This window comes from Corvus kubaryi, unplaced genomic scaffold (assembly GCF_017639235.1).
Source record: "Corvus kubaryi isolate FWS band 111438036 unplaced genomic scaffold, C.kubaryi_AGA036_p1.0 74, whole genome shotgun sequence".
Classification (NCBI taxonomy): domain Eukaryota; kingdom Metazoa; phylum Chordata; class Aves; order Passeriformes; family Corvidae; genus Corvus; species Corvus kubaryi.
Window position 1 is genome coordinate 14,370,545 of NW_024582061.1, and position 27,787 is coordinate 14,398,331.

The 27,787-nt window shown below is 42.1% G+C and overlaps 1 protein-coding gene across 1 annotated transcript; it reads left to right on the forward strand.

Annotated features, from left to right (window-relative positions):
* The first annotated feature begins 3,560 nt into the window (after positions 1-3,560).
* On the forward strand, positions 3,561-27,557 carry ISX (intestine specific homeobox). Its single transcript, XM_042051100.1, has 5 exons — positions 3,561-4,241; positions 11,898-12,140; positions 21,906-22,057; positions 25,939-26,055; positions 26,727-27,557. The coding sequence occupies exons 1-5, from the start codon at positions 3,962-3,964 to the stop codon at positions 26,961-26,963; spliced, it is 1,029 nt and encodes a 342-aa protein (XP_041907034.1). The 5' UTR covers positions 3,561-3,961; the 3' UTR covers positions 26,964-27,557.
* Positions 27,558-27,787: the final 230 nt, after the last annotated feature.

Genomic DNA, 27,787 nt, shown 5'->3' on the forward strand with positions numbered 1-27,787 from the left:
AGGAACGGTCCTGTTTTGTGACTGACAGCATAAATGCAATTCTTCTTCTTCCTTGAGATAGCCAGTATAGGACAAAAAATTCCAAAGTATTGATCCCAGTTGATTTTAAGTCTATGCATCCAGAATTTTTCACTTTCTGAATTTTTTTTTTTTTTTTTTTTTTTTTTTAGAAAGATCAGAGGTTTTGTGGACCTCTAGATTTGCCTGGCACAAAGAGGATGAGTTGAGAAAATCAACATGGCATGATTTTGTTCTAGACAGCTGCCTTCTGCTGTAAAGGGTTGCCTTCAGAGCACAGCAATCCCAGAAGAAGACGTGTTTCTTGCCTCAAGGAATTTATAGACTAAATTAGAAGGGTAGCACAATAATTGTAACAAATCAGAGTCATCTGTATTTCCAGGTCAAGCACAAATATAAAAATATCCCCAAACTACCCTGCGAAACCACCATATTAGAACTTGGCAGAAAAATAACTTCTTCATTCTCCGGTAATTTAGAAGTAAATAATTTCTTGTCTTGAACATAAATAATTTGTTACATTTCAGCAACTCAATCATTTGAGAAAGGGGGTCAACTGAACTATTTTAATTTGCAAAATGTTCATTTGCATTTCAAGGGTCTATTTTTTTGCCACTCATCTTTATTTTAATATAATACAAAGCAAAGAAATTCTGAACGAGCAGTCATTCCAAAGACAGTATTTAATCCTTTTTTTTAGTTAATGAAATTGTATTTACCACTATTTTTCCATTTCTATATTAAAAAAAAATAAAATGTTCAAGTCTTTTGGTACTACTAAAACATTTTGATATCAAACCTACATTTTTTTCTGAAAAACCTTTGTACACAAAACATGGGATTTATGCATCATTACACTGCTGCTTTCTAATCTCCTTTCAAGAGTTGTCACTTGTTTATCCTATTTCCTACTTTAGTGCTTGTTTTGTTTTCCTATATGGAAGAACAAAAATATATTTCTCAGTTGGCATTGCCTTCTGTTTTAATAAAAAACCACAATACAATAAGGCAGAACAAAAATAAAGCCTTCACAAGGACACTTTCAAGTTGTAAATTTGCATGTAAGCATCTAATTTAAGCACACACAGAAAATCAATTTGTCACTGCAAGCAGCAGGGAGGTTTAAAGTTGCAGACTGAGACAGACTAGTTATACAAACATGCACAATTTGATTTTGTGACATGGGACTACAGAATCGTCTCAGCAGGTGCCTGCCCAGAGCGAGCTGGTGGCAGTGGAGACAGGCAGTGCAGACACTCTGAGTATGGGGTAATGCTGAATTTGCTCGGTACATGTTGCAAATGTGACCACAGAATAGAAGTATTTCACTAAGATGGAAACTTGGAGTCTGCCTGTCTCAACTCTCTTTACTTCAGAAATTTTTAAACATGAATGCACATGTATTTCTGCCAGAAGGCTACATTTCTTTCTTTCAAAACAGTGTGTGTTTAACTCAGCAAAAAAGAAGCTGGGGAAAGGAAGAAGGATAGGAGGAGTATTTTTTGTTCTGTGAGTCTCTAGGCTAATTTACTCAGCTATTTTACCCAAAAGATATGAGTCCTCTCATGAGGAGTTCTGGGACCTATCAGACTTTCCTGTGAAATCCTCCTCTTCTTCCTCCTCCTCCTGCCCCTGCAGCAAGAAATTAGCCCCTTGAATACCTAGGTTTTGATAACAAACCAAAGCCAGAGATTTCCATTGCAAAGGAAAATGTGGCCTTGCTTCATTTAACAACTGAAGTAGACAAATCCATAGGCATCACTCCTGCACCTATATAGATCCTTTGGAAAAATGGACAGCAGGGGAGGCTTAAAAAACAGACATCCCTAGATTTGTTTTTCCTGCGTCTGAAACTTTCAGGTAAAAGGTAGCACAGTAAACCTCAGAGAGTTCAGACTCTGTAATATATACTAAATTAATACAGTGGAGGCTGGGTCAAGGACTCTCAACTTGAGGCATCTGGGCAGTAAGATTTGAAGCCATTGCTCTATAGGAAGGCAGAAAGCGAGAAGAGTGGCTCCCTTCTTAGTGCCTCAGGCAAAAGGAGTAGGGAAAGTAGGGTGTCTGTAAAAGAACGTACTAGGTTTCTCCTTGTGCTTTTTCATGGATCCTGAATCAGGAAATCACAAGGATAAAAGGGAAACCCTGTTATTAAATAGGCAGTTTTAATCCAGGGTGTAGATTCAGAGCACCTTTCTTTCCCTTCTCTCTGCATACAGACAGCATGTTCACCTGTTCTCAGCCCATAAATTACCCACTCTCTCATTCTGCCTAAGCAAAGAAGGGGGACACATCCCCATTTGTGTGCCCAGCTGGCATTATAGACTCTGACAGCAAAGCTGGAGAGGACAAAGCTTGACTAGAGAGGCATTCCCCCAGCACAGGGACTGGAACAGGAAGATGTTCCCTGCTTCATGGAGAGGGCCACAAGGCCTTTTGCACAACAGCTGCCACCTCATCACACAACCAGGAAGGCACAAGATCCTCCTTTATAGAAACAGCACAGGGATGCAAGGGGAACAAAGGAGAACACTTCCCACTCTACCCCACGTGTGTCATCAGTGTGAAAGACGCTCACTGGTCTATCCTGCCACCTGGGGAGAAGTTTGATTAATAAAATCAGATAATTAAATATTCTTCATCACGACTGGCTGCATCATTTTGAACCTCTTCCATTGTTCTTTCCCCCATCACCCCCACTGTTTTTCCAGTATCTAGAATCTGGAAAAAGCCAAAAGCCTTTCATCTTATCAGGTGTGGTTTATTGCCCCCTGGTTACACAGTAATTTTGGTCTCCACTCCATGAAAAGGTCATATGATGGGATATCAGCTCAAGAATTGTCAGTTCACTGGACAAATAAGGCAGGGACTGCCAATACAATTATAAGAGCCTGATAAGGAAGGCACAGAGAAGAACCAACAGGAGAGGGAGAAAAAAACATAGCAATTTAAAAGGTGAGGGGCAATCCCAGAAGAAGGCAAGAAATGCCCCTGAGGGGAGGGAGAGGGAGGGAACAGGAGTGTATCTAACCACATTCTTCCCAAAATAAAAATTAACAAGAAGATAGAAGTGGCACAGGAGAGGAATCACAGGTATTCACCCTTATTAACCAGAAAATCTCCTGCTGTGATGGATGCCTAATTGGGAGGTGTAAGCAACTGGTGGGATGATTATCAAGCTAGCTTGCCTCATAGCTCAGGATGGAAAGAAAATAATGTCTTCTCTTTAGAAGTATAGGTGGGGGGTAGAGGGCACTAATTCCTATTCCTACATGTGCTGCAAGGGCCATCTCTTTTTCTCTTGTGACTGATAAGATGGGATGATGTTGAAAAGCACCTGCTTGGAAAGTTCAAAGGGTTTTCACAATAGAAGAAAAGAGAATCTGTACCAAAGCTGACAGCTGGGAGGGATGGCTGAAGAATCTCAGATACTGGGAACTGCTGGTGAGGAGGCTTTTCATATGTGACACCTCCTGGTATGCAAGAGAAGTTTACAGGTTGTCCTCTTGCTAGTAAATGGCCTGAGAGACAAGTATTTGTCCTGTCAATTATTTTATTAACTCCATAATGGTACAAATCCAGTGGGCTTTTCACAGGCTTCAACCTGAAAGCAGAAAAGGAAGATAACTGCCCCACAAACAGGATTTACCGACAAGAGGCAACCTTTCCCAGGGCATTTTTCTCCTGGGTCTACAAGTAGTGCACCTCCTCCTGGAATGGCCATACAATTGTTCAGAGCTCCGTAAATCCAAGAGGCGGGGGGAATGCTCAGCAGTGGGTGGGGTTGGTAAGACTTTCAACCCCCACTTCTAACACTGTTTTCCCCAGACCCAGGGAGCGCAGGTCTTGGTCCCAAGGTGATCAGCAGCCAAGAGCAGGCGTGTGTGCTGAGTTGCGGGTCGCCTTTGTTTCTCCTCCCAGCGCTCCCGCGGGTCACCCGGGCATGGGTGGGGAGACACACGCACCGTCCCAGCTGCATGTGCCTCGGGGTGCACCGAGACCCAGGGCAGCACGACAGGACTCTGTGACCCACGGCCACTTTGGCAGGAATATGATGGACCCCCGGGTATGTGCTGGACCGAGGAAGCCCAGCCTATCCTTTTCCATTGAGGAAATCTTAAAGAAACCCTCTGCCAGCACTGCCCCGAACAGTGAAGCCGGGAACAGAAGTAGCTACGCTGAGAGACCTCCGTCCCTAAAAGCAGGGTCACCAGTGGCCTTTGGTAAGTACCAGTTATAACACTTAATGAAAATGCTCTTTTCTTTTTGATCCCTAAAGCTGTCAGGTTTAATTATGTAGAATTTTTATTCTTTAACTTTTGTAGGAATCTGGGATTTCCCTTATCATGTACAAATCATTCATTATGTATACAGAAATAATATTTAAAAAATAATTTGCTTTCAACCTCGCAGTAGACGGGACTTCTGGGGTTTTGTACATTGCAAAGCCTCAATGTCATTGGAGACGTGAGTGTGGAACCTGAAAAGTTATTTCAGGTAGCTCTCTTCAGTGAGGAGTGCTTATTGTAAAAAATACAGCACCTTTCCCTTTAAAAAACAATATTCTTGTTACCTGGCAGGGGGGAAAATGAGAAATAAATGCCTGTCATAAGAAGGACAGGTATTGAGATGCAGGAAGTGAGCCTAAGACTGCTGCAACTCTAACAAAATCTTTGGAGTTTCACTTATATCAAGAGTTGACTGTTGTCTGGAATTACAGCCAAACCTCATATCAGCACCCTTTTCTGCTAAATTTGACCACTCACCCTCAAGCAGCAGAAATGGTCTGTCAGGGTAATGGTACCTGTAGGAGTGTTAGAACTCAATTGCTGGTATAAGAAAAGAGAAGGCATATATGTTTAATAATTTCTTCTTATCATCATGGACACTAGGTTCTTTCATGAACTAAATAAAAACAGCTAGTAGAAAACTTGCATGGCTTTGATCTTAGCAAACCAGCAAGTGCATTAGACTTTTTGACTTCAGTTTTCACAGTTTAGTTACTCTGGCCTTGAGTGGACTTTTACCCTCACAGAAATTGTCTCCTTCTTTCGTGACACAAAGAACAATGTCCAGTGTTTTCTGGATATTGTATTTCTTTTTCTTTTGCAATCTGCATCTTCCATGAAAAAGAGATGTTTTATGTATACAAGCAGATTCACTTAAACAAAAAATGACCTGTAATTTTGACACAAAATTTTCACTCATCTCTCACTCATCTGCTTTCAACAAAGCTTAATGCTACTCTTTATTTTTTGTAATACAGAGAGATCCTTTCATGGATCAGGACCCCGTTTCCCAGGACACTGGATGAACCACCTATCAGTAAGGGAGAGAGTCTTTTTCCAAAAACCTGGCAGTCCAAGAAACCATTGCCTATCTGTGTAGTTTCATCTCTTTTTATGTCCGAACTGGATACCGACCTGGACTGGAAAGCAAACAAGACATAAGTGGTGAGGGAAACTGCTCACTAGTGTAACATTAGTCACTGGGGTTGGACTCAAGGCCCCTAACCTGCCTCTCAGTCATGCTTTGCACAGGATTTGGACTTCTTTTTGTTCATGTGTGACACAGGATAACTTGTCTCCTGACCACTCATCTCACAGCTTTGGGACTGAATATACCACTGCTGCCTTTGTGCCAGTAACTGCAGCTTTCTGTGGAAACCTGTGTATGGGGGGTAGAGCATTCTGCTGATTTTTCCCACAACCATAGGATAAATGAGGTTTGGGGGGACCTCTCGAGGTCATCTGGAGGTACAGCTTCCTGCTCAAAGAAAAAGCTGTTTCAAAGATAAAACGAGGTTGGTGAAGGCTTTGGCAAGCATTGCTTGCCTGTTTCACCCCTTGTACTATTGGAGGACTACAGCATTTGGAGGTTTCCTTAAGCTGCTTTTGCAAACTGGAACTGGACAACCAGTCCTGAAAGCAGCAAGAGCTTGGTAGTTTGTAGGGGTGGACAAGGACATGGCTGGTTCTGGTGCAGGTGCAGTGGGGCACATGTGCCGAAGGAGCACAGGTGCCAGGATGTGAAGGGGGAGAAATGCTGCTGTGAGCTCTGGCAGTGTTGTTCTGTGAGCTGAAAGTCCTTTCCTGAAGGTCCATGGCAGTCACTTTGTGCCACTGGATCCAAAGTGAGACAAATAACACCACTGAAAATTCAGTTGGTGCTTGTTCATAACATGGGCCTTAGAACTGCATTTTAACAACATGAGAGTCTTCTCTGGGAGCAGAGACAGGACCTTTTTATATTGAGTCTTTTTCACAATCAGTATGTTGAAGCCCAGTTTCTCTGTGTATCTTGGCTAAATCTGTCTTGGCCACTGCAAGCACAAGGGTCTGACAAATCTACATGGCAGGACATGGTGGGTTCCTGGGACTGCACTGCTGCACTGCCAGTGCAGCCTCACCCCAAGTTGCTCCACCTGAGCATACAGCCAGTTTTTCATCTTGAAAGCAATGCAGGCAGAACCACCAGGCCTTGCCTTTGGCTTTGCTTCACCACCTAGCCAGAAAGAGACTGCAGCTGTAGCAAGAGAATATAGTGACTCTTCTCTCCCCTGCTAGAAAGCAAGGCTGGATTCATAAACTTAAGGCAATTTAAAATATTAACTAATGAAAAGAGTATATACATGTGAAGATTCACTTAACTGTTACTGGAAGTAGGAAAACAGGAAAGCTGTAGAAATCTTCCAGAATGTTGTACTTTGTTTTTGTAATTGATCAAGGATGTTTAAAAAAAAAGAATGAAAACAAAACTTTTTCACTCCTTGTTTCTTACCTAAGAATGTGATACCTAAGTTTATTACTCTTTGCTTTCCAAGCAGAACTGTAATTTATTCAGATAAGTTATATTTATTTCACAAGTGCAGTACCCTGTGCTGTACATCTTGGGATAATTGCTGTATTTCATCTAAGTTGTTCAGCTTCATGCCGTATAACACTGGCATTAAAAAAGTTGTGTAAATAATCAGCCACATCTCTTATGGCTCAGTGCTGGCCAAGGTCAGGGAACTGAAATGAGCTAAGGAACTGGCTGGAAATTCCAGAAAAGTGTACAAATCCAGTTGCTTTCTCGTAACAGTTCAGCAGCAGCAAAGAAGGACGTACTACAGGTCAGGGCTTAGTTATGTCTTACTATGGATTTTAGTAACATTCCCCACAATCCCATAGGGTATGTATCTGAGCAAAGCCATGATTCATATGAGAGTCAGGAAGATCCATGTGGCACCACATACATACTCATGGCTACTGTAAGTTAAATACTGAGGCCAAAAATTATCATCTGATGTAGACAGTCTCAGTACCAAGATCACACTTGTCCTGGAGTTTAAATCTAGTCATTCCGAGCTGAGGAGATGGGTAGGACCAGGGGAGCAGAAGATGCAGAATGTCAGAAGTGGTTGGACTTGGTGGTCTAAAGTTTGGACTGGTTGATTTTAAAGGTCTTTTCCAACCTAGGATTCTGAATGAGAGGTGCAAATCAAGATTCCCAAGAAAACCCATGGGTGCTGGACCAGATGACTTCTAGAAGTTGCTTCTAACAAATTAGTCTGAGTCTCTGACAAAAAGGATGTTGTGATGTACAGTGTAAGCCTCTCACAGAAAGCTGGGGCAGGACTTGATCATGTATGGGAAGACCTCTGGGCCTGACTCCGAAGTTCACGTGTTTTTGTGAGCGTAATTCCAGTGGGACTTGGAATAAGGAGTGTGCAGTCTTCTCTGAAACATTTGGCTTCCCAGTTGCATTGTTAGCCGTGGGGGAGTTCACTGCACAAACACAACTGCTAGAGGGCCGGGAGCTGCAGTTGTTGAAGCCTGCTGCAATCTTTGAAAGGCTCTTACCAAATTAAAAAACAAATAATGAACAAGGAGACATTTTAGTTTGCAGTCCGTGCTTTTCCTCTCATCTTTTTGTCACAATGCCTAGAAAGGGTAGCCATGGCCTTTGCAAGGAACACAAACACCCAGTGAGTGCTGATCTCCTCCCTTGTGCCAGCTCTTTCATTTAAAACACAGAAGAATATCAGGTCTATTTCAGAAAAAAAAAAAAAATCTTAAATTCTTGGGAGCCTGATTTCAGTGTGCTTGAAATTACATCTGAAATGATTGTTCATTACTCCCCTGGTTTCTGCCAGTGAGGTTTCACCAACAGGAGATCCTTTATCAAGTCAGGGAGAGCTTGGGATGAGAGTGTTACACCTGGGAAATTAATAGTGAGGGCAGTAACAGATATGGTAATTTTGTCATTCTGCCTGTGTTATGTTCATCATGTTAAGGATATGCAAATTAATAGGAATACAACCACCACTTCACACACAAATGTCAATATGGTGATTGTTCACCTTTAGCAACACTCCACCCAGCTTTATCACTAAAGAGGAAACAAACTGAAGGAATCTAACTGAACAGATACCATCTGGCCAGTAAAACCAATTCACCCCACCTATTACAAGGAAAAACAATACACCTGGAAGGCAAAAAAAAAAAAGGAAAGAAAGAAAAATATGTAGAAGAAAGAGAAAAACAACACAATACGAAGATGCTTTCATTTCTCAGTGATAGACTCTTCCCTGTTCACAGCCGTAGCAAGACCCTAAAATCACAAACCTTTTGCCTCCACAGGTCTGTATCTCTCCAGTGATTACACAACAAGGCTTAAATGGAACTCAGGTCATCTGAAATAACCTCTTGCTTTCAAAGTGAAACACTGCTATCTTGCCTGAAATTGTCCATCCTTTCCTATGCAACTGAAAGTCAAGACAAAAAGACCATTTTGAGCCACAAGTCAAAGTAATTTCTGTGCATGACAGTAACAATTATCTCATGTTCTGCTAGGCTGAAATGTTGTTGCCTTCCCTGGGGAAAAAAAAAAAAAAAAGAACAGAAAACTACGTTCCCTGGAGGAAGTTTTGCCCCATGCCAGTTCATGGGTATTTTTCAGAGCTCCCTGCTGGAGTCACATGAATGTATATCAAAAAAATTCGAGCTGGCCTAAAGAGCAACCACTTCAGACAGTCGCTTTACTTGGTCAGAACAACAAACACCAGAGAAGGTTGCAATGCAAACAGGACTGGGGCTCATAACTCTCAGCTATGTGCTGTAAACTCAGTATCATCAAGTATTCAATCTTATCCTCCAGAAAAATGTCTTGATTAATTCAGCCTCTCTTTAAGGTTTATATTTCTTTGATCTCAAACAACTAATCCTCCCACTCCTTTTCACCAGTTCACTGAGACACTGGCAGTTTCCCATCTGCCTAGGATCCATTTCCTCCCTGTTCTTTCTACTTAAGTCTGTAATCTGTGCTCATACATAAATTGTGCTCATCAGTGAGGTATGTGAGCATCTCAGGGAAAAATTTTGGGGAGGAAAGTTGTATATAAAGGATAAAGACATCTGAACAGTCTTCTATAATATAGAAAATGCTAATGTCATTCTTAGAAAGCTTTAATCATTCCCCATAAGAGCACCTTGCTTAGGTACCCTTACATTTTTAATTACTGTAGGATATAAGCATCATCACTTCTGTAATATATTAATTTTCACAGCATCACATCTAGCAAAGGAGTGCAACTAGTCCTTAATTTAAGGATGGGAGCTGAGATAGAAATCCTGGGCTAAGAACCTATGCCAGTACTGATATCCTCTGATCATCTGTTATTGAACCCCGCCTCATGCTAGTGACCATTCCCAGGTCTGTCCTTCTCCTTTATCCCACAAATATTATTCAAAACTTCACCTGTTTTCTCACCAGAAAACTCAAAGTTAGTTGATACTAAAGGAATAAAATGAGTCCCGTTTTGCACAATGTGCCTCAAATGCAGAGGTGGGCCAGGTTTTTAAGGTCCACATGACTGGACACATGTAATTGTGTTTAGAAGGTTACTCAAGGAAAGGTGATAATTTAAATAGGTAACATTTGAACAATTATCCTTTATTGAAATGAGACTTTGGCTAATTTTTGGAGCTCTTATAACTTCGTTTTCTTGATGTGTCAACCCTCTTTAAAATCCCTATTGTGTGGGCTCTTAGGGCAGAATCAGAATTGGGTATTTTGTCTTCAGATGTTACAATTATCATTGCTCCAAAGCTGCTTTCAAATAGAACTTGCTTGTTTGAGAAAATAAATCTCTAACAAGTCTAAAAAGTTAGATGTTTTGCCAATGCCAGATGTGACAATGCACATATATTATATGTATATATATATATATGTGTGTGTGTGTGTGTGTGTAAAATGTATATTTAAAAGTGGAGTTTCTTCCAGTACAGCCTGTAGTGGTTCACACCTGCTGCCATTTAGATAAGAGAGGGGAGAGGGGAAGCAACCACAGGTGCAGCAAACCTCAGAGCCTAGATGTGAGAGACTGCTCAGGAGTGCAGTCCATTATTACATTAGGATTTTAATGGTCTTGGGCAGTAATAGCAGACAAACCTGTACTGTCATATTTGCTCCTGGGTCATGCAAACCATGAAACCTAAATTCCTCAATGGGCTCATTATGTTTATGTGTTGCCTCTTTCTCTGGCTTTCCAAGCAAAGAAATCCAGGCAGGGAGGAGAACTAGAGCAAATTCTAGGTTTGCCATTAAAGCAGCACAGACACAGATGTCTTGTCTCCGAAGAGTCAGCTGAGCCTTGATTGCACCTACCAAAAGCAGCACATCAAACATTCAGCATGAGGGTTTATGGCAAGACTTTAATACAGAAAAGGGAGGTGAAGAGTGGGGGATTTTTTGTAACTATCTTGGGATGCTAACAGCCAAAGACAGCCCACTGACTTAAACCTTGAGGCTTCCCAGCATGTTACATTTCAGTGCTTGGCTTTGCAAGGTCTGCTTACATTTATAACAAGGAGTAAGAACTCATACCGCATTCCTGAGGGCAGAGAACTCATCTGGAAGATCTTTGTGGTGCCCCTGCTGTACAATGAGGTAATGGTGTTAGTAATAAGGCAACACCATGGCTGAAGAAAGATTGTGGCTTCTGGGGCCAATTTCCTCAGCACTTGGGGTTGGGTGTCCTAGCACATGTCATCACTGGTTGCTGCTGAGGTTACCTTAGAGATTGTTTATAATGTCCATTCTCAAATCTAAGCTGCACTTTGTGAAAACAGGCCAACACACGCTTCTCCTGTTAGTCCTGTCAACAAGAGCATGCAGGTGATTTCACCAAGATGAGTTGGCAGTCAGTACCTGCCTAGATATCACCAGCATCACCTGTCACAAAGGCAGATGGGAAATGTTGACAGCCTGGGCAAAGGCTGCCTTTAGAATTGTCCAATGCCTAAATCAGAGCAGCAGGCAGCCCAGAGGGAGAAGAAAGGACAGATGGACAGATGGGGAAGATGCTGACCTTTAGCCTATTCATTGGCCCATTTTCCTTTAGGGTAAATGTATACCTACAGGGAGATTTAAGGAAGGACCAGACTTTTAAAAGCATTTGGCATCCAGCAAATTCCATGGCGATCTTGCTGACAGATTTTCAGGGCAGCTCAATATCTATTCTGCTTCCGAGTTCTTCAGAAAAGGCAGCCACTAATTTGGATACTGACAGGGAAGCTGAGATTTCTTGATCTTTTGGTTATGCCTCCTTATTTCTACAGTCCTTTTTCAAAAATCTCTCCTAAGGACCATTGAAAGTTTTAAGGTGGAAGGAAGTAGAGAACAGGCTAGATTTGGGGGTCAAATTCACCGAGATCCTGTGTCTGCAACATGGAGTAATCTTGGCATTGAAGTACAGCACAGAAGGATTAGGGCCATTTTAAATATGATCAGGTTTGAATGGTAGAGTATCCAGACCACTTTTTTCACGCCAACTGGAAGGTGTGCTGAATGGTGGTTGCTTTATTCAAAGCTGTCTTGCGCTGTGTCCTTCACAGATTCCAGCAGCAGGAGTCAGTCTGACTATGACTTACGTTCAGCCAAAATGCTTCTTCCCACTACATGTGCCACACCCACGGCCAGAGCAAGGAGAGTGCAGGCAGCTCACTGCAGAAGACCTACTGCCAGCCCAGTGTCCCTCCTGGGTGAGGACACGGCACGTGAACATCTGGAAGGCAAAAGAAAACATGAGGAAGACGAAGATCAGCTATGTGGTTTACCAGTGGACCATCCACTTCATGGTGAGTGCCTCTATATCCAGACTTTCCCCTTCAATGCCCCAAAACACAACTGCTGTCTTACAGTTATGCACATGGCAATACCAAGCAGCAGACATCATGAATGTTTCCACTGGCTCAGTCACAGTAGATGGTCATAGCTCCTGGATGAGTCACAGAGATGGTTCTTCATTCTTGCCATCAAAAGACTGAAGAGCCACTATTTGAGCTAAAGTTCCAGCTCAGTCCTACCAACTCTACCAATGTTAGCGCTAGGGACTGCTTTTGAGTGTTTATTGCCCTCCTGCTTGGGCTGTGAGGAGTTACCATCTTCTGAGCCTCACTGCCAACGTTGTGCAATGCTCATTTCCTGGAAAATGTGCATTGCACAACATGGGGAGAGAGGCTGGTGAATAAGCCGAGTCAGCTCAGTGTGTTCTGTACACCTTGGACCCACTGTACAGGTGATGAAGAGGTCATCAGCATGCACACAGGCAAACTGTTGACATGCAGTAGATCTGGCAGGATGTGTCAAGCACAATTTTCAATCCTGACCATGTTGGTGGATCTGCTAATTTAATCAGCTATGAGCACTGGTAAACAGCAGTCTATCTCTTAGCCAAAGCACAGGACAACACACATATCCTTTTCCAATATGTTTTACAGAGACTTTAGGCTAAGCAGGATACATGGTACCTGAACAAGACAAGTTCCTAACAGACGGGTGGCAATTAATTAGCAGCATGTGACAAAAATTCCTCAAAGTTCTTTGAGTTTGAGGAAAAGTAAATGCAGACATTCATACTACACTCCAGAAAACAGGTTTTCACCAGCAGCAGAAAGGTGGTTTTTTCACAGTTTGTTATTATTTACTCCAGGAAAAAGAAGGCTTTTCATTTAAGTCCATTGAAAGTGGCAGATGCAGGGTTTCTCAGCTGGCTTTCCTGAGAGCCACACATCATCCTTGCTCCATACTCTGCAAGCTGGCAGGAGAAGCAACTCTTTCTGTGAAATACATTTGAAAGAAAATCCTTGTTTCTGCCACTGTTGCTATGGTATACATGAATCTTGTGACAAGCTGCTGTCACCTCCTCCTCCTGCACAAGACAGCCATCAGTCTTGATGCGGGGAGAAGCCTTGTAAGATAACTGGAAATTTTAGCCTTCCTTTGCCCTGTAAGCTGCACACAGCTCATGACAGCAGGACTAAATCATGTTGCCTCTTCACAGAAGAGCCAGGGCTGTATGTATCTGGCACTTGGAGTTGCCTCTGAGTATAAAAGTAGAATATTCACACGTGAGAAAGTCCCCAGCCAGGAGGATCACACCAGAGCTGGGAGGTAGCTGTCCTGACTTGGCACTTAGCCTCATTGACCAGCTCTGTGGTGGGTACCAGCCTCATCAGTAAAGCAGGGGAGGAAGCATATAATTATCTGCACAAAACTGAGCCAAGATGAACAGCCCCTTTCAATGGCAACGTGTATTTTAAAGGCATTTTAAACAAAATCCCTCTGTTCCCTGGTGGCAGTGAGGTTTTGAAGCCAAGCAGAGGTTTAATGATCTGCCATTTTCTAGGCTACTGGTTCCTGCAGTTGCCAAGCCTTTGATAGAAACTGGCTGAAGAAGGAGGGAGGATCCTAAAGCATTGGATTGACGTTTTCCCTGTGGTGTGCAAACAATGATGTTTCGGATCCCGTTCATGCACTATGTCATTCCTTGCAGAGAGCTGTAGGCCTGGGTTTAAAATACTTTCCTGTATCTTAAGTTTCAGCCTCCTCCTTCCACTTTGCATTAGGGGGGAAGAGCTGGCAGCTCTTTTTCTCCTTCCTCTGGCTGTGGCAGGTATCACCTTTCCCAGACAAAGTCAGCAGCAGCACCTGCAGGGATGGTAGACTGCAGCATCCCTGGAAGCAGTCTGTAGTCCTTACAGCTCAAGCTGATAGCATATTAACTTGCATTTACACATCTGTTGACTCTGGGGTGCCCCAGACATGCTTTTGGCATGGCAGCTACAGGTCAGTTACGGGTCCTCTGAGAAGGCAGCTGGGCAGTGCCAAATGCCCCTAGTGTATCCATAGAGGTAACCCCAGGACCTCCCTCACACCAACAATGCCTACAAGCACTCAGAGGAGCAGCACCAGCCTCAGCAGCAGGAGACCTTTCTGATGTGAAAGACATCATAAGCCCTTGGCAGGGCATTCCCTCATCTCTCTGTCTCAGCACAGCTCTATCGATGTAAAACACGTTCATAATTTCTGACTCATCTAGACATACGTATCTGTTTAGTTGTCACAGAACAGAAGAAATCAGGAATGCTATACAATCACCTTGCAGGCAGAAGGGCTGGGCTTTGGTGCTATTTTGTATAGGTGGAGAAAGGTGAGGAGTAGGCTATGACAACAGCCACTTTCATGGGCAGGTGGTCTGAGATAGCAAGGGCACCCTGACTGTGACCCTGAGTATGAATTTGGAGCATATTTCCAGGAAACCCTGTAACAATTCCCTAAAATTTTTCTTTTCCTACAAAATGGCTTCTGCCACTAAGCGGTTTAGAAATGCAGTGTCATTGAAGCTAAATAGATTTATGCCCTTATCACAAACCACTTGCAGGAAGCAATGCCTCTTGTACTTTGAACTTAGAGACTGCATTGTAAGCAAAAAAAGGAAGAGCCCTCATATGCTAGAGACATGCTGACACTGGCATTTAGTTTTGCTAAGCCCATATTTGAATTTGGGTGCCTTCATTCTGAATGTTGTGGGCTTTCACCTGTGGCCTTCTGCATGAAAAGCTCAGCAGAACCTTTTCAGAAAACCTGGATTCTTGGAAAAGATCACCTATGGACACTGGTGGATTTCCAGTCTTGTGGGATTTCTTCTCTGGGCAATAATTCAAGGACAGCTCAGATTGTGCTGCAATAAACAGAGCTGGCTCCTAATTTCACCAGAAACTGAGGGGTTCAGGCTGTGATCCACAGGTGGTTCATGGGTTCGTGTTATTTCCTGCAGCTCATGTCTTCATTATTCACTGTAGAGGAGGCTGCCCTAATGAGTCAACGTCACCCAAGTACTTCCATAGCAGAAATTCTCTGCGCATTGCTGACTGGGAGTTCAGAGACATTTCTATTAATCTAATTGTTTCATTGTTATGATAGTATCTGTGATCCCAAAGCATATTGATGAATTCTGGTGACAATTATCATAAAGACAACAGGAAGTACAGAGGTAATCTCGGTTCTGGAGGAATTCCAGTATAAGTCATGTCCCCTCTGCATGCCAGTTGCAGACATCTTCAGCTCAAGTGTTTATGTTTTCTCTGAAGTCATAAATTCACTTGTACTGTTCATTTGTGAACAATATGGTCAAATCCATGTACCCCTGTGAAACAGCATGGTTTGTGTCTCACAGAACAGTCTTTTCCCTAAAATGCTGACTTATCTTAATGCATTTTTGAAACACCCAAGAGACAATGAAGCCCTGTGTAATCACAATCCCAGATAAATATCGGCTGCCCAGAATATGCCAATGGGACTGTGAGAAAGGGCACAAGCATCCCATTGTCCTGCAGAACAAAAGGAAACAATTTTAAATGAAAAGAAAAAGCGGGAGAAAAAAAATTAAATGCCTATATATATAATTTGGCTGCCATTAGCTATCTTACCAGCCTTCTGTTTATCTGTGTGAATAGTCCCCGCAGCCCTGTGTCTCTACGGTGCAGTGTTCCTCTACATACACTTGGAAATGCCCCAGATCATTGACATTGTTTTGGTGGGTTTACTTGAGGTATTTTTGAAGGCTGATTCTTTTTTTTCCTCCCTCTTTGAAGACTGACTGTTTATAATGACACCCTGGATATTAAATGAAAGGCACAAAACCTGAATCCTTTACTCTCACCCTTCAGACTCCATTCACATAGAAGTCTCACTGGTACAAGTAAACACTGAATAAAGCAAAGCTGTCAGCAGCTGGGGACTATCATAAATTCCTTTTGTATTGTTTCTTCATGGGTTTTGGGTTTTATTTATTTAAAGCAAATGCTAACATTCAATGCTTTCCTCAAGCAGCCCCTTGTTTCCTGGGAATTTTGGATCCAAAGGGTATATTGCACAGGACCCAGAGGTTAATTTGTTCATGCTCGTCAAATCTGTGTAATGTGACCACTTGTAAAACTGATGGCACATCATGATAAGTTTATTTCAAAGGTCTTAATGAGTATTTATTGGCTTCTCCTAAATCGTCCTAGAACTTTTCATTACATCCCCAGGATATGGTACTGTTAATTAGTGTTCTTTGAAATTGAGGGCAAGTCTTCTACCTGCTGTATTAGCAAGCCCTTTACACTTAAAGGGGAAACAGCAGAGGCAGGGGTGTTTGGTGTCTAGATGTTTGCAGGTACAAATAACCACAAAGAGCAGGAATGAAGAAGAAAGCAGGCTATCTGTGCAACCTGCAATAAGCTCAGCTTTCTCCCTGTGGCAAATGGCTGGTTTTTCACACGGGTGTTGGACCAGGGAGTGTGGGGAGAGTGGTGGGGAACCTGTTTTCTTTGATGAGAACTATTATTGGTTTAGGCTTTTGGCCACTGCTTTTAAGGTAAGATTTGACTATGGCTAAACATTGACTGAAATGAATGGATCAAGTTTGAGATTCAGCTGCATGGGGAGCCTACACAGGCATCTACCCCAAATCCACATTGGTCTGAAGGAGTTTGTGAAGGTGCAGGCCCTTTGGCCTAGGTACAGACCTGATGGTTTGCTTCAGCCTTCAGATATTCTGCTGACCACTGGTTGTGCCAGAACTATGCACACCAGCATTTCAGGCAGCAGCATTTGTAAACACTGTCATTACTTTGCAGACAGACAGGAAAGGTTAAATTCACCAGGGGCTCAGGTTGATGGTGAGCACAATCCTCCACAACAAACTGTCCGCATGAATGATTTCATACCTACCGTCTACTCCTTGCCAGCTCCTCTGACAAGCAGACTAAGAAACTCCCCTGACCACCACTGTACAGCCTGCTTAAACATGTTTCTAGCCTGGTATTTTTAGCATTCCTGCTCACACCCCCTGAAGTCTGTACCTCTCTGCATGTCAGTCTTGCTTTCAGGTGATCAGGCACCGCACTCAGTGCCAGGGTGGAAGCAGCTCTATGTCAAGGAGTTTTGGACTGAAGGGAGGAGGTCAAGACTTTAAAAGTTCAAGTTGTGCTTCTCTGAATTAACTTTGGCAATGCCTGAACAGGCAGCAGCTGGGTGCTAAATGCTGTGTTTCACTAGCAGGAGGCTCTATCTGAAGCATATTGTACCTATCCAGTTAGGATCAGTCTCTCTGGCTATGCCAGTCCTTCTTAACAAAGGCTGAAAAACTGCTTTAATAAAGATTAGCCACACTGCAATACTCATGCCTAAATATTGCAGCGCAAGCTCTTTTGGAAGCCATGAGACACCTCTTCAGCTAGGAGAAGGACAGCCATGGGCACATATCTGTATACAGACGAGCACATTTTATCCTGATTCCATCAGCAGTCTGTAATAACTGGAGGTTTTTGCTATGAGGCTCTCTGCCATGAGCAGAATGTCACCAGAAGAAAACAGCATTCAGAAAAGCCACGAGAAGCAACTGGCTGGGAGATCCACATATCTGAATTACAGAGAAGAGAGAGGAACTTCTCTGGAAAAGGCAAAAAAGGAGAAAACAGAACCAGATATAATAAAGCTCTATTCAACACACCTGAGTTTCTTTCATAGCAACAAATGATACAGTCAACTTTGTTACACAGAGAAAAACGTATTTCTGAGAATATATAGCTAAAACCGCTTGTTTGCTTATGTAACTGCTTTCTCCTTGTCAAAGAAGCAGCAGAATCTTTGGATCTGGCTGCCTCATACTGTGAGAAGGTGTCTGTCCAGAAATGACAACGAAGATTGCAGCAAGATAAACTAACCCCACAAATTTTGATCTACCTAGATTACCTACCTCAAGGCCAATAATGTGCTAGGGCTGATTTCCAGCCCTTCTCCTGTGTTTTTAACTCATTGTCCCTCCAGTGTATGGCCCAGCTAGGCTTGATACAGTCCTAGCTGCTACTTACCTAGGGGTAAGTGCAAATGGGGGATGCAGTTGTAGAGATCTCCCTGAGGCAGTATTATTCTAGCTGGTTCAGATATGCAGCTAAGAAACAGCAGTGCAAGTTGTACCATAGGCTATTTGCCTACTACAAAATGTAGTCCAGAAGAAATTTGCCTCAAGTATGGTGTTATGGCAGCTGTACAGTTTTACTTAACAAACTGCAAAAGTAACAAACCTTTACAAGTAGTAGTCATCAGTATTGATTTGCTCATACCTCTAATATCTTGCAACTGTGTTATACTGGGCAGTGGAAATAAGCTGCAATATGCTGAGCTAAAATTGTGGATATAAGCAATAGCAAATCAGATGCTTTGAGCTGTGCTTAATGCCTTAAGTTCCCTTACTTTTTAGGGAAGGAATGATGGGGGGGCTTTACTTTATGTGGTTATTTGGAGGTCAGAGATTACATATTAAAAAGTAAGTTGTAAGAGGCCTCTGGAGACTATCTCGTCCAACCCCAAATATAAGCAGGGCGAGCTTAAATCAGGTGGCTTAGGCTTTTGTCCAGTCAAGTTCAGAGTATCTTCAAGGTCTGAGCCTTCACAGCCTCTCCTGACCCACATCAGACTACCCTCATGATGAAAACATTTTTTACTTATTACGTAACCAGAATTTTCCTTGCTGCAACTTGTAGTCATTGATCTCATCCTCCCACTGTGCACCTTCAAGAAGAAACTCTATTTCTACAAAGTTCATATGTTTCAACTTGCTCCGAGTCTGACCTAGTAATAAAGCAGACCTGCAGAGGACAAATGAGTCTGATACTGAATTTAAAGGAGCTATATTGCTTTATCAGCGTGGAGAATCTGGCCTTTCCAATGTCAACAGTAAGGCAATGTATAGACAGCTGTATCTCTAAGCATCTGAAAATGATGACATATTTAGCTGCCTCGTATTTTCAGGCTTGGCTTCAGCAGTCAGCTAACCTGCAAATGACTTTCACAAAGCATAAAAGCACACTTGAATATCCCCAGCTTTTACATAAAAAATAGCTCAGGAAACTCAGACAGAGTCTTATTTCCCCAGAGACTCTAGAGCCACATTTGAAAAGCCAAAGTTACACTTCCAACACTTCCTAGTCTTATATCTTCCACCCACATTCTTTATTAGACTGTATTTCTGAATGCTGTTGTTTGCTGTGGCATCTCTAAGCTGAGGTCCCAAGGCAAAGGGAACTATCAAAGCTACACTCAGAAAAAGTTTCATCTTGCAAGACAAAATGTTAACACAGACTCCCAGATTTTTTGCATTTCTTGATAGTTTTGTAAAAAATTAAAAATAGAATTACTGATTACTTATAGAAAAAGACACACTTTTCTAGATTTCCTGCTGGCAAAAGCCTTGATTTGTCCATAGGAGTCTATTTTGTTAGCAATTTAATTTCATATCTAGTCGAAATCAAAGTTTGTCCTTCAGTCTCTACTGGCCTATAACTGACCTCACATTACTGTATCTTGTTCAATCTGATGAGTTTCAGCTTTGAAAAGTCTGGTTTCAGTAGGATTGACAATTCTGAGCACTGTGCAGACCCTCCCCTAACATAAGAGTCTTGTCAATAAAACAGTTCACCTTTCCAGATGGAAAAATGTGGACGATTAAGAGTGAACTGATAGGGAGTTTCTTTTGCTCATCACCAAGTTATCTGGGTCATTTTCATACCCGAGAAGCTGGTATGAGATACCAGAAACTCATGTGCCTGTTCTCTCTGAAGCCATGCTCTCTAGTCCTGGACATTTCTCAGGTGCCAGCAGGACAGAATATAGTAAGCCATAGTAAGTGTGAGGTGAAAATTCCCTAAACAAGAAACAGCATTATGAACTGGGAACCCTATCGTATCTACAGGGTATGTAGTGTCCTGAGATTCCTACTGTAAGCACTGATACTTCCCTTTTCTTGCATATAGCAATAAACGCCCCTTACAGTCATCTTTTGAGAAGGTTCAAGAAGACGTAATCAGGGCTTCTTAGGAGAAGGTGCCCGTTCCTACCTTCAGCATAAACCCACACAAATATTTCTCATTTCAAATCTCTGCCCCAGTAGTGCCAGTGAGATTCAGTGGAAATAACATTTTTCTCTTGAGTCTGAAGCCAATGCTGCAGTTTAATGAGTAGTACTTTGATAGGCTGGTAGAAAGTCTAATGATACGGATTTAATTGTGTTGGACATCACCTTTATTAGGGTGTTTCTGAGACATGGTAGTATTGACAGTGTTTATGATAAATGGCACTCCTCAGTTATTCTTGCATAACTGCTTTCCTTTCAAAGTCCCCAAAAGGTTTAGAAAAGATGAAATGTTTGCAGTGGTGTCGTGTCCCAGGCTTCTTCCTACCAAGTTGATGAACAGAATATTTTAATCCTTATTTTCTGTGTCAACAGAGTCACAATGAGGTTTTGATTACAGAATGAAAAATGTTATTTTCTGGTTGGCACAGAGCCCAGTTTATATTGGCCTAGGTGTTTAGTTACCTTTTCACTTTTTTAGCCCTCCGAAGGATGCTAATGGCTGAACAATAAAAGGGGGAAAAGGTACCAAGTCTCTTTGAGGGGCTGAGCTAACCTTGTTTGGTTTATTGTTCCCATCAGAAAGAGTATGCCTCTAGTTACATAGTATGAATTGTTAGTTGTCATCAGACCATGGAAGACCAAAAGCAGCTATTCAGAATAGCAATTTTCTCTAACAACATGGTTTCATTGATGATTACTTCAGGTCATTGAGTAGCAAGCTCATCACAGTCACTAAAATAGTATTAGAATTTTTATGCACCTATCAGATGCGGTTTTCCGAGCTCAATAGAAAAAACCCTGTGACTCACAATGCTTGGGGCATGGCTTCTTGTGCTGGTCATTCAGTGTCAGCTGGAAGATACTCCATTTGTGCATCAGAGAAGATTCCAGCTTTGGGACAAGGCTGAGCTCCACATTCTGCAGCTGCTTTTTCTTCCTCCTTGCAAGACCTTCAGCATAATTTTAGAGCAACCAAGACCTTATTCTAACTTGTGCCAAGTGCTATACAGAGTTCATGATCTAATAAAATACCATGGCGTAGAAGGGCATTTTCAAAACACTATAGGAGTGTTGAAGAGGTACTTTTTGTGCTCACACCACAACAGGTGAAGAAATGGAGCAGTCTAGGAGTCTCCTTAGGAATTCACAGCACCTAAAACTTCCCCATGGGCTGCAAGGCCTTATTCTTAAGGTTAAGTTCTTTAGGTTAGGCTTGTTTAGAAAGTTCCCACACCACAATGGTACGGTCAGAAAAATGCCTTCTCTTTTCAACTGCAGAGTTAAAATCCTGGCTATCCCTGCTTCTGTAGGAATGGTATGGGAAGAGAACAGCAGTCAGTCAGGGGTCACTTTGGTGACAAACTCATTGCAGGGCTAGTGTGGTTAAAATACGTAGGGGGTTGTAGCTGTTGACGTGCAGTGGATCCATGGAATTAGCAGTGCAAATGGACACTTTTGACTCTTTCCTTTGATGATAAAGGAGTTTGTTCACATTCTCTGCTAGGTTAGGACGCAGTCACCTATGATAAGTACATGTCTAGAAGGTGTTGTAGATGCCATCCCAACTGCAGAGCAATTTACAGAAATTGCTGCTTCTCTGAATCTTCTTGTGGTCATGTAGCCTTTTCCTGTAAAAAATAATACATCTTTGTTTTCACAGCTGAGAGGAAAGGGAAACGAAGAATCCGGACAACATTCACAGCTGAGCAGCTCCAGGAACTGGAGAAAATTTTCCAAGTGACTCACTACCCGGATATCCACATTCGCAATCAACTGGCAGCAAAGATAAACCTCCCAGAAGCCAGAGTTCAGGTACAGTGTGTCTCCAAAAGGCTATCTTCACTGCAATTCATTCATTATTTGGCGTGCATTCTTAATAGTTCATGCCTGGGTGACAATGCTAATGAGATACATGACCTCTCTCTTACCCTACAGACGAGACCAGTACAGCAATACCTTTTGCAAATAAGGAAAGAAGTATTTGTCACCCAGCTGTGACTAACCAAATGGAATTAATCAAAGGGTTAACAGGAGCTCTAAACATACTAAATGCATAGCAAATAGCAGTTACAGATGGTTATGAGCAACCTGTTGGACTCTGTAGTGACAGAGCAGCCATTTACGAAAATATTTATTAATCATTTATCAACTGTTTATAGGCTAATATTCATCCAGTACAAACTGTCATCCACATCCATCTTCCTCAGGGTCTCAAAAAAAGTGAAAATAGTTGCCAAAATAGAAGTGCTTCTTAGCAATTCTGTATTTTGATATCACAGGCTATAAATGCCCTGGCTGTAATTTCAGTGCACCAAAACTAATCCAGTTTCCCCCAGTTGTAATGTAATGTTGCTGACTGAGCTAAAAATTGACCCCAAATGATTACTGCATATGAAATCCGCTACATTAAAATATACATACCACTCTCTCATTTGGTGTTGTCTACCAGGCACCATAGCGATGATTTCTGCATGAGGCAGTTTCTGCCCTTGCCTCAATGCTATAGTCATTGTTGTACTTCTTTGCATATATCCCTCACTAACAATCAAAGTTCAACCCAGAGCAGTTTATTAACTATGACATGCCTGGGGCTATTGACTAGCCATGATAATGTTGCTTCATCATTAGGTGACAGGGAGAATTAGACCTGCAACGCCACAGTATGCCCGCTAGAAATACCAATGCACCAACAATGGATTTCCAGTGGCATAAAACACAAGCTGGGATGCCAGTCAGTGTTCTCCACAGAACAATGAATCGCATCAAAGAACAGGGCATTTTTCTGTTTAAAAAAAATTGTTTATAATCTGTATGGGGAAAAATAAAAATGAGTTATTATGGGAAACATCAATCTGAGATGTAAATGAAAGAAGTAAAAAGTCCCTCATGAAGTGCAGATGGCAAATTCCCAATTCAGACAATGTTATACATGACACAGGAAATTCTGTGTTTGACCTCATCCTGGCTGATAAAGGGAAATTAGCCACAGAACTAAAAATTAGCAGTAACTTAGGTTCAAGTTACAAGTTATAATTTTGACTGACTGCATTTGTCACACATAAATCAAATAGCATGCAGAGAATTTCCATGTGTACTTGCTACTTTGAAATAATAGTTTTGACAAAACGAAAACTTTGTGTAAGTCAAATCACCTCAGAAATATAGTGTAACTGGGGAAAAAGTAAATGAACAACCGTTGGGGTCACCAAATGAAGCCCTTTATAATTGTGAAAAATCCTGTGTCCTCCAGTCAAGAAAAGAAAGTATGATTGCTGTCAAACAGCTTAAGTGGATAGATAAAGTTGTATAACTGCATGTGTTATACAGAAAAAATTACGAAGTCTGGATGAGTAAACATTAAAAACAAGAAATTAAAAAAAATGAATAAGCAAAGCAGGAGGATGTGGACCAAAGCTTTGATCAGAAAAATTAAGGATCAAAAACTCAATAGAAGTCAATTAAGAAAAAAAACAGAACTCAAAGTGATCAATTATATTGATCTGTTACTTTATAGAAACAGTAGGACTGTCAAGGATAATGCATAAATAGCAAAGATGTTCAGTCATAATTTTGGCTTTATGCTTGGAAATAGATAAGGTGGCAACACCGTCCATAAGGATAATGTTGAACAGCAGCTGCTACAGATAGATATTTTTGAATCTACACATCTCAGTAACTTACCTCCAGTGGTTCTTAAAAAGCTGCTTGAGAAGCAGTTTGGTTCATCAGTGTTGATATTTAATCAGTTCTGGAGCATGAGAGACATGCCATTCCAGGGGCCTTGAAGAAATCTAATGTTGTGTTAATATTTAAAGGGTAAACAGGACAACCAGGTAATGACTGGCCTGTCAGACAAACACTGATTTTTGGCAAAACTGTAAAAGGAGTGTATACTCTGTTAATGGAGAGTTAAAAAAAAAGATAACATATTTAATGCTTATTAACACTGGTTTATGAAAGTAGACACTGTCAAACTCATCTTTTTATGGTGAGATTATTAGTGACAGTTTTAAACTGAAAGAAGGTAGATTTACTTTGTGTATAAGAAATTCTTTATGGTGAGATTGGCAAGACACTGGAACAGGTTGCCCGGAGAACTTGTGGGTGTCCCATCATTGGAAGTGTTCAAAGTCAGGTTGAATGGTGCTTTGAGCAACCTGGTCTAGTGAAAGATGTCCCTGCCCACAGCAGAGGGGTTGGAACTAGATCTTCTTCAAAAGATGCATTCCAACCAAGACCAGTCTATGGTTCTATGATTCTATGCATTTGGTTGATAAAGCTATGATATCTGTGGTAGACAGAGCATGGGGAATAGGTTTAAAACACAATAAAAGGAACTCACGGTGGGCATTGAGAAATCATTTTAGATATAAGGGTGCTGGAGAGCTGGTTGGGCAAAATAGAGCAGTTTGGTCTGAGAAGTGCTAAAATCTTTGTCTTTATTTTAAATAGTATGTCCATGAAGTGAGAACTTTATCCCATGTGCAGATTTTAGGAGCACTTCAAAGACTGAATGTTGGCTTGAGTGCCCCCTTTGCCCTCTATCACTTTGTGAGTGTTAAATGGTGCTGTTTCACCATATAACTCCTGCATGATAGAAAGGGAATGGAGAAGTTCATACAGACTAAGCAGTTTCCAAACACATGCAAACCCAGATAAACAAAACTGTCCTTTCAGTAACCTCAGATACTTCTAACTATCAGCAGTATAGTAGCTAACTATCAGCAGCATAGCAAAGGGCTCCTGACATTCCCATTACTTCCTGGGTGAGAGATGCAGAAATAATTGAGCTACTCATTATTTGGCTTAAAATACATACGTATTTACTTCCAGTAGCACCTGGCTTCAATAACTAACACTTTGTGTTCGTGTGAACCACTTGATTACATTCAAACAGCAAGTCCCTTAGCAAGCTAGAAACTACAATTGAAGGCGGCTTTGACTTTTCACAGCAATGCAGCAAGATGCACAACTGCAGCTGCACAATAAATACATTTATGCCTCTGCCAGAAGGCAGATTGGTCAAATCAGCTGACAGATGAAAGGAACTCCCCTGAGAAAATTAGTTGTCTGTTTTCCAGTGCAAAAGAGATGGCAGACAACATACTCAGACTGCTGAGTGATCCCCTTGGATCTTTCACTTAAGTCCCTTATGTGAATTTCCAAATGCTATCAGCTAAATATAGGCAGAACCCTGTTACTACATCTCCACTGGTGACACACTTTCATTGCAGCCCAGCAAAACATCTAGGTGGATCTTTTCTCAGTGTATTCACTTGGAGACAGGGTGAAAGAGTTCTGTCATGACATGTAACACCTTCTAGGGAAAACAGAATGCTGTGTGCACTGACCACTGCACAGCTTTGACCACAGAAGGATCTGCTTTCCCTAGAGAGCACTGGAAAACCTTCAGGTTTCACCCTGTCTTTCCTTGAACAGGGTGATCTTATTTCTTCTGTGAGCCACAATAGAAAGCAGGCTGTCACGGTAGTCCAGAGATCCCATATGCTATGCAAAGTGTGCAAAGTGCTCTGTCATACCCAGTGGCTTACTTTAGATTTGGCCCCTGGTTCTGCTGAGCTGGAGGTCAATGTTTTCTGATGCTCAGAGTTTAGGGGAAGTAGTTGGCTGTGAGAAGTTCCTCCTTCATATTCTGTTAATTTCTGTACCTTTTCTTTCTTACCTTTGTCCAGATCTGGTTCCAAAATCAGCGAGCAAAGTGGAGGAAACATGAAAAATGTGGCAACTTTGGTGGCCTTCAGCATCTGACAGAAGTTGATTTCATTCCTCTTCCCAAGTCAAATATCACAGTGAGTATTGGACACTTTGTATAAAGCCACTGAGGGGGAGACAGCTATCCTTCACCAGGTAATTACTTCACCAGTAATCCCATGGGACTATCACAGAGAAGGAGTACTGGAAAAGACAGAAATGGCAATATGATGACAAGAAATCCCAGGAAATCTGATCAAATAACACATTTCTTCATAGGATTAAACCTGTTTGTAAGTATTCTGTGTCTCCTGTAGAGTGGTCCTTCCCCATTTTGCTTCTAAGTCACTTCCCTGCAAATCATACTTTGATTCAGAATGTCTTTATCATCAGAAATTTCCTGCAAAAAAGACATTTGCGGCCACAAAGCCCTGTTCCTTTACAGACAATATCTCTTTACAACATCCAGATTTGGTTAGGCTGACCAGCACTTTTTGCCCTTGGCCTACACTTTAGCAGTCCAGGACTGTTATTATTTAGGCTGCCACACAGGCTCTTTCCCTGACAAGAGTTTTTTCATGCCTAGAAAAATGGGTATTTTGTTTTGTGTCCTGGGTGACAACACACCACTGGGTTTTAGGAGGTCTGTTTTTCTAAACTTTTCTTCTTAATTACTGAGCACCGGGGAAACAAATAAGGTTGATTGTAAATTTTATGTAAGTAGAAGTCCATATTGATTCACCTGAGACTACACTTTTATTCCTGAAAGGCTCCTAGCTTGATGCCAAGAAAGCTCTCTGTTTCCTTTCCTGCCGTGGGATACTGCTCACCACTGCAAGGACAGCTGACAACTGCCTGGCTGCCCAGCATGCTCTCCTTCGCTCCCCACCACGTGGAGCTGCTGCCCTTCCCAAAACCATACTTGCTCTTCAATGTCCTCCCCTCTTACGTGTCGACACTACCCCCCAAGTTGGAAAGGAGCAGTATGTGCGCCAGCTCCTCATAGAGGAGGACACGGGGCAGTGGGGGGCTTTGGGGGATGCCTTTCTCCCCATGTCCTCCATGGAGGCGTGCGATTCCTCTCCTCGAACAAGCCTGGGATGATGGGTGGCAGTGGTGCAAGGTCACCATGCTGGACAAGTGCTGCCAGGAGCTGCTACAGCCCAGTGGATGTGGGAAGAGCCAAGGATCAGAAAGGACCTCCTCGTCTCCCTGAGGAGCAGCACGCTCCATGGAAACCCAACCCTTCAACTGAGAGCCTCTCCCCAGCGGGACAGTGCACCAAGCAGCCCTGCAAAAGGACTGGGATTTTACTCAGCCATGAGACGTTGGATGACCCTATTGCGTTGATGCCTTGGGGCAGGAAAGATGCCTGGGATAAAGCGTGCACAGGCCTAAGGTCCAGCCAAAAGTGCTTTTCTCTCCAGGTTTGGGTCACTTTCCTCATACATTCTGGTCTTCATGTACTGGCGTGCTGCAAAGAACACAGGTCAAAAATCAAACTTTGAAGATATTTTTTTCCAAGTAGTCACTGGGGGGGTGGAGGGGGTGTTGATTTGCTGTTTGTATTTTTGACTTGAATAAAGGGACACAAACACAATCTGAGCTGAAATACGACAGTCTGAGCTCTGGATTGGTACCACAAGTCTCTGGGGCCAAGAGAATTCTTCAGCTGGTTAATTAAAATGCTTATGAGGAAGCCTCTCATTTTTTGACCTAAATTAAGAAAGCTCCAAAACTCCCCCAGAAACAATAACAAAAAGACACAGCCTGAGTTTAATCTGCTAGGCCTAATAGGATGATATGACCCCACAGTTTAGTTTAATTGTA